Source organism: Nicotiana sylvestris, chromosome 5 (assembly GCF_000393655.2).
Source record: "Nicotiana sylvestris chromosome 5, ASM39365v2, whole genome shotgun sequence".
NCBI classification, from domain to species: Eukaryota; Viridiplantae; Streptophyta; class Magnoliopsida; order Solanales; family Solanaceae; genus Nicotiana; species Nicotiana sylvestris.
The window spans coordinates 127,407,107-127,414,884 of record NC_091061.1 but is presented as its reverse complement, the minus strand read 5'-3'; the positions used below and the strand labels follow the sequence as shown (position 1 = coordinate 127,414,884).

General features: G+C 33.4%; 1 protein-coding gene across 1 annotated transcript; it reads right to left on the bottom strand.

Annotated features, from left to right (window-relative positions):
- Positions 1–6,464: 6,464 nt before the first annotated feature.
- LOC138869289 (uncharacterized) lies at positions 6,465–7,272 on the bottom strand. Its single transcript, XM_070146896.1, has 3 exons — positions 6,870–7,272; positions 6,746–6,788; positions 6,465–6,645 (listed from the first exon to the last, which is right to left on the bottom strand). The coding sequence occupies exons 1-3, from the start codon at positions 7,270–7,272 to the stop codon at positions 6,465–6,467; spliced, it is 627 nt and encodes a 208-aa protein (XP_070002997.1).
- Between the last annotated feature and the right edge of the window lie 506 nt (positions 7,273–7,778).

Here is a 7,778-nt window from a genome sequence, read left to right as displayed (position 1 = left end):
TTTATAGTTCATGTACCATAGGCTAGTTTAGCTTTTTGTATTACCTTTGAAGCAAGGTGTAATAAGGAGGTCAGCAAGCAGTAAAAGCAGCACGAAACAGCAGTAACATCACAGTCCCACGGTAGTCCCAGCTACCCTAAACTTCCCGAACTACATTGACCTGATTCCTTTATAGCCAAGGATATGTAGGAAACCTTTGAAGCAGAGGTTCGGTCAAATCTTTCAAAAAAATGCTTCCCACGGAGTATTTGAACGGGCAAAAATCGCTCGTATCCGCTCACTTTATCTTTGCACGAAAACTCTTCGAGTTTCCGCACAAAGAGGGGCAGCTGTGAGCATGTGATTTTTGCCTCACGAAAATTACTCCAAAATAATTCAAAAAAAAAATATATAAAACAATTTTTTGCTTAGTGTGAAATTTTTAGAATTTGTGTTGCATTTATTAATTGTTTGTGTTTTGTCCGTAAATGTTAACTTTGTTATAATTAAACGAAAATAAAAAATACATGTTGCATGTATATCTAGGATTTAATTATGCATTTAAAATATAATTGAAATAAAATCACAAAAATATGCATTTGTTCTATTTTAAATATTCCACTGTGTGATTAATGTTTTGCCTATGAGTTAAATAATTGTTAAAAGGTAATTAATATCTTTGGAAGGGTAATTTTTGTTTTTATAATTTTAATTAAGATTGGAATGATTAAGAATAAAATTAGAAAATAAAAAAATAAATTGAAAAAATAAAAAATCGGACCTGGACTAAAATCCAGGCCCAAACAAAACTGACCCCCCTCAGCCCAATCCAAACAACCCAGGTCCGGTCTAACTCAGGAACAAATCCAAACGACGACGTTTGGTCACGATTCATCAAGGACCGTTGGATTAAATCAATCCAACGGCTGAGATACCCTACCCTTACCCGAAACCCTCTACCCGACCCATTGCCCAAACTCAGCCCGACCCTGGCATTAAACCAAACGACATCGTTTGGTTTAATGAAATGATCCTGGCCATCTATTCTGTTTGATCCAACGGCTTAGATCAATTCACCCTTCCCCTATATAAAGTTCAAACCCCTACCCCAGCCCCCTAACTAAGCACCCCCTTCCTTACTATTCATCGTCTTCCCCGAACCAAACCCGTAACTCTATCCGCCCTCATTCCCCACCGCTTGAAACCCGGCGGCAACAACGCCGCCGGTCACCACCTTAACACCCCAGAACCCCCTGAACATCCTCTATCCAAATATGTTAGCCACTTGGCTCGAATCCTCCTGAAGGTTCTCAAATCTTCATTTGAAGATTCGAGCCAAACTCAGATCTAAACCAAACAGCCCCTAATTAACACCATAGCATCCCCTATCTATCCTCATCACGGATCTGTTAGTAGCATGGTTCGAATCCCCTCAGAACTCTTCGAATCTTCTTTTGAAGGTTCGAATCAAAAATGAACTCACTCAGATCCCTTTCAAATTAACACCAAATCACCCCTAGGCTTCCCTCACCCTTGTGTCATCTTTGGTTCCCTTCGAATCTGCCCAGAAATGTTCGGATTTAAAATCCAAATCTGAAACCCTAAATTTTCCAATCTTGGAATCTTTTTCAATTCAAACGAAGGATTGAGGTTTAATCGACCTTAGTCAAAGTGTTTTCAGTTGAAAATACTTCGACTAAGGTCTGTTTGATTTCAAAAAATCCGAATCCAAGTTGAGTTTGAGTCCGGTTGAATTTGAAGGTTCAGAGGTATTTTCTTATTTCTTTTTGTTTCCTACATGTATAATTGTTTGTTTCAATAACCTATTAATTTTTCATATTTTTTTGTTTGATTAATTCTGTCATTTTGTCTCATACCCGTATGTTTGATGAAATAAATGAATTGTTTCTATTGGTTATGTTTGTTCACAATGTGTGTAATCGACTCGATTAAATTCGTCGATTAGTTACATTATGAATTCCCGTTTGTGACAATGCTAATTGAAACAATCTGTTTACCTATTGTTTGTGGACAATTGTTATAGATAATCAGTTTGATTAATACTCGTCAGTTAAATCATCCTCGATTATATTTCAATGAGTCTGTCAAAAGAATACTGCGTGTATGTTGATTTCTAAACCAGTTGGTTCCAGGGCATTGTCAGTATATTGACAATGCTCCTGTATTTGTTTGCTTTTAGTTCAGTTTTGAATTTCAGTTGAAATAATCCTGCATGTTCTGTGTAATGATAGTGTGTTTTATTCAGGTTCAGTGTTCAGTTGAGAATCCCCTGTTTAAATTCAATTCTTGTCAGTCAGTTATTAGAAATATGATATACTGTCTCAAATCATAGGATTGGTTATAGCTGTGAGAACAGATTGTAGAATCTGTTCTGATTTTTTCGTATAAAAACAGTAATAACATCAAGATTTCAGGGGCATTTCTGGGATAAAACAGTGAAGGTAATCTTATAATAATAGTGGGTTGAAAGTGGAATGTTAATGGCTATAGTTTAAGATAATAATGGGGAACAAGGGATAATGGGGCTGCTGAAAATCAGGATAAGATCACTTAATAGAATTTAAAGTATTCAAAAGCAGATTTTAATGGAACTTTCTGGTTTTTTAAAATGAGAAAAGGGTCCAAGCAGCACTAAAAGAAAAAGGGCAAACCTATATAAATACAGGATCTGATTCACAGATTAAAGGGGACTCAAGATCAGTTTTTTTCAGAGAATTTTTAAGAGATCAGATTTTAGGACTGAGATTTGAGAGGAGAGATTTTAAGAGAGATTAGAGGACTGATTTTGAAAATTCAGATTTTGAAGAAAAAGAATACACATAGAGTGAGATAAAAAGAAAGAGAATTAAGCTGAAGAGAGAACACACACACACACACAATCTGAAACAGAGGTAGAAGAAGAAAGAAAAATCAAAACACATTTTTCTTGAATCTGTCCGGGTCTGTTTTATAGATATTGTTCGGTTCAAATCTGAAATTTTTCTCAAGTTTCTGTCACTGTTCATCTGGGTTAACGGGTCTTGTTCAGACTTGCTGTGTTATTGGTATATTCTGCTGATTTTGTTACTGCTGCTACTGCTGAAATTTACTCCTTCTACCTTCATTTCCAGGTACCTATCTTTTAAAATCATGTGGTGAAAAGCTCCAACATGATGAATAGATGAAGTTTGAGAATTATAATTTTTGTCTTCCACTTGTTTAAATTCAGTAATTCAAACTTTTGTTTTGTTTCGTATGGGCTAATATGACAATGCGCTTGATACGATAACCATTAGTTAAGTATTCCCTTTTGAAGCTTGTATAAATGTTATAGCGAAGTTATTCATTTCGAATTTTCATTCAGTATAAGTTGTATTGGAATCATCAAAATAGGGAATATGGCATAAAAAAGGGGCCATTGATTACATCCCATAATGTCTTTAGCTAAATGTAAAGTAGAATGGAAGTATCAAGAAGTTACATTATTAGTATATCTTGTAAAAATATGATTTTGTTTAGATTGATATAAGTTATATGTTCATATATGGCATGATGACAAGTATATATATAATCATATGAGTAAGGTGAGTTGATATAGCTCGTTACGATGTTAGAATATTATAAATGTTTAAGCGCACAACTACGTTGCATGTGATGCAATTTTATTGAATCAATTCGAATAATAACCCCTTTCTCATCAATTTGATTATTTAAACAAATTAACTAAGCAATTATAATTTTGGATTAAAAACAAGCATATGAGAATGAGATGCTATGTATAAGCATGAATGACAACATTTTATATCAATGGTAAGTAGAAATAGAATCTGCACCAAATAAAAATAATGAAAAATTGTTCAAAAATACTTCTTCCCTTCATAAATCATTTTTTTTAGCTTCATATGCAATTCATTCTTTGGTATATATATATATTGTATTTGCTAAAAATAGTATTAATCATATTTTTATTCTTTTCTTTGAATTTGAATAGTTTGGATGAATATAATTTATACTCGGAAATTATAATCGACGAGCAATATTTAATAAATTGTGAATCCTTTTAAAAGAATTTAAAGGCATCCCTTAAATGTGAATTTCTCAGGATTTTCATATAAAATGTGTAGATATAATAAACAATTCCTGGAAAATCCATAATACCATTAAGAATATTTGGCGTAATTAGGGATGCGTTCTCGTAACCTGATTATATTTCTAAAAGCAATTCGAATTATGCGTTCGCGCAACTTCGAATGAACATTTTAATAAAAAGGATTTCTCCGAGGATGTCAAAATAATTTCATGTAACCCGAGATGTGCAGTTCATTGTATAAATACAAAGGTGACGATGTTCTTAATTTTATTTTAAATTTTGAACATATGAGTTTTAACAAAAATATAATATGGTCAATTTTATTGTGTACACGTATGCGTGGCACGATCCCCTGTAATTATAAAAGGTATATAATACGAATATACGTACGCGTAATTCGTTTATATAATTGTAAACAATAAGTAAAAGCGGTAGTAAAATCATGCAATAAAAACGTATTTAGTAAAATCAAGATAATTAAGCCAAGAATAAAAGCGGTTGAGCGACCGTGCTAGAATCACGGAATTCGGAAATGCCTAACACCTTCTTCCGGATTAACAGAATTCCTTACTCAGGATTTCTGGTTCGCAGAATAACAAACAGAGTCATATTCTCCTCGATTCAGGGATTAAAATCGGTGACTTGGGACGCCTTAAAATTCCCAGGTGGCGACTCTGAAATAATGAAATAAATCCCGTTTCGACTGTCCTTCATTTGGAGAAAACTCCCTAAGCGCCCCGCGGGTGCGAAAAAAGGAGGTGTGACATCCTCCAACCCATTTTTTGGAAATAGGATGAGACCTTGGGCAGTATTTTGCTTCTAAAAACTATCTACACAATGTATCCTTTGTTCTAAAGTTCCACCATTCTTTAGCACTTAAAGCATTCCCAATATTATGAAGAGATCTGAATCATGCACCACCTTCATCTGTAGGAAAACAAAGCTTTTACCAGGAAATTCAGTGGAACATTCTTTTACCCTCCAATTCACTCCAAAAGAAATTAGCTATAAGGGGTCGTTTGGTAGGGTGCATAATAATAATGCTGAATAAGGTGTATTAGTAATGCTGGTATTAGTTATACATCCTAGTTATGCTTGCATTAGTTATGCTGGTATTAGTTATGCTGACATATTTCTTATCCATTGTTTGGTTTGATGTATTAAAGTATTGCCCAATTTCTAAAAGAATTGTTTGTTTACAAAAATACCCTCAAAACTACTCTACACTCTAACTTTTTAAAAGAAACATATGTTGAGAAATATTTTTATATGAAAAAGTTTAAAAAAATTATTTTATTTGTCTACCTATATTGTAAAATAAAATTAAATATTTATTTATAAAAAAGAAAATATGCTAAGTATTTATTTATTTACTAGGGATATAATTTTATTTCTCACTATTTGGATTATTTTGAAATTGCATTAATATATTAACTAACATATTTTAATCAAGCATAAATTTTGAAGGACAATTTTGTCTTTAACTAAGCTAATGCATGCATTAAAACTCATTGAATTGCTAATACCATTGTTTTCTATGCATTATTTATGTATTGGATAATACCAAATAGGATGTATAACTAATGCTTGCATAACTAATGCATAGATTCAAAATGTCCACCAAACAATGTATTATTAATACACAAAGCCAATGCATGCATTAGCTTATCTAATGCATCCTACCAAACGACCCCTAAGTCTTTCAGTCTGTAAAATGGTAGTTTTTGGTAGCTGAGTCATAGATAAAATATGGAGAGGTAAAGAAAGCAGCACAACTTTAATTAAAACTGCTCTGCCACCAAAAGATAACATTTTTCCTTGCTAGCCCTGTAGCCTTTTGGAGAATTTGACAACAAGATCCCCAAAATATACCACTTTATTTCTTCCAACATATATAGGACACCTTAGATATGAAAAAGAAAATTTAGAATGGATGAAACCAGTAACTTGTTGGATATCATCAATCACAGACTGAGATGTGCTAGGTGCAACTAAGAAGCAAGATTTGCTCTTATTAACTAGTTGACCTGAACACTTCTCATAAGTCGATAACTTATTCATCATAGAAATGAGGGACAAGGGATCCCCTAAAAAAAAGAATAGTATCATCCGCATAACTTAAATGTGTGATAATGGGACAATTCTTGTCAACTGAGTATGGAATGAAACTCTCCTCCTTTAGCTGCTCCATTAACCAGGCCAAAAGTTCTGCTCCAATAATAAATAGTGAAGGAGATAAAATATCCCCCTATTTAATGCCTCTTCTAGATTTGAAAAACCTATGCCTGCCACCATTTATATTTATAGAATACCAGTTGTTAGTCAATAACCTCCAAATCATGTTTATCCAGAGTTCTGAAAAACCAAACTGCCTCAACATTTGACATAGCTACTTTCAGTCTACTCTGTCAAATGCCTTTGTCATATCTAGTTTCATAACAACATTTCCATTTGCATTAAACTGATTAATGTTGTGAGTCATCTCCTTTGTAAACATAATGTTTTCAATGATTGACCTATCCTTCATAAAACTAGCCTGCTGCGAAGATACCATCTTATGCACCACCTTTGAAAGCCTGGTATTTAGAAGTTTTGAGATAATTTTTACAACTAAAATTGCCAAGACTGATGAGCCTGAGTTCTATAAACTTCTAAGGATTGGTTACTTTATGTAACAATATTAAACATATATGTATTAGTGATCTCAGCAAATGTGTACCTGCAAAAAAGTTACAAACCATGTTAAATAAATCTATTGAGATGATATCCCATCAGTGATGATAAAATCTTCCTGAGATACCATCAGGTCTAGGTGCACTATCTGCACTGAATGAGAAAACTACTTCTTCAACTTCTGTTATAGTAGGAGGTGCACCCAGAAATTCATTGTCCTCTTCATTAATCACATTATATAAGCATGAAAATATATCAGAATTTCCATGAGTATCTTCTTGTGAATAATGAGATTCAAAGTAGTGAATTGCTTCAGTAGCTATTTCTTTGTTTCCTTCTATCCATGTATTTTCTCTCCATCTAATCTTCTTCAGATACAACCTTCTCCTTCTAGAGTTTATCATTGAGTGAAAGAATTTGGAGTTGACATCTCCCTCTTTAAACCAGTGCAGACCTGATTTTTGCCTCCAAAAGGCCTTCTCCTTCTTGTTGTGCAGTATTAGTTGTGCATTAACATTATTGTATGCCATCCTATTCATTTTAGAGTTTTCTTGAAAGCACTTCTTTTTCATTTCTACTAGTTTATCCTCCAGTAACTTTGTATTATCAAAAATGTTTCCAACCTTTTTTTGGACCGCCAGGTTAAGTTTTTGCAAGTATTTTTGAGCTTTAAATGAAACTGCCACAAAGGTGAACCATTGACTTCTTTTGCCTATGCATGCTTTACAATATCATTGAATCCAGGCTCTTGAATTCAGAAGTTCAAAAATTTAAAGTACCTTTGTGTTGTTTGTTGTGGTACTTGATATGACTACTTATTAACTAGAAAAGTGCATAGAGGTTATCAAAATCAAAAATATGGATAAACGAGCTTAGATTCATAATCTAAAGGCCCCAATAGATTTGTATGATAATACTGAACTTGCACGTATGTTCGGATAAGGACCCTAAGGCTCAGATGCAATCGACATTATTGCATGAAAGTTGAAAACTTATAGATTCATAAGTTTGGTTGAAACTTGATTTTGAGTTGTGT

What these genes read in the sequence shown, in the direction of transcription:
- LOC138869289 (XM_070146896.1), bottom strand. Translation starts at nt 7,272, where the DNA reads ATGGCATACAATAATGTTAATGCACAACTAATACTGCACAACAAGAAG. An exon ending in TAGTGCACCTAGACCTGATG is followed by an intron (nt 6,789 to 6,869) that starts GTATCTCAGGAA and finishes ACTTTTTTGCAG; the next exon opens with GTACACATTTGCTGAGATCA. An exon ending in ATACATATATGTTTAATATT is followed by an intron (nt 6,646 to 6,745) that starts GTTACATAAAGT and finishes TCTAAATACCAG; the next exon opens with GCTTTCAAAGGTGGTGCATA.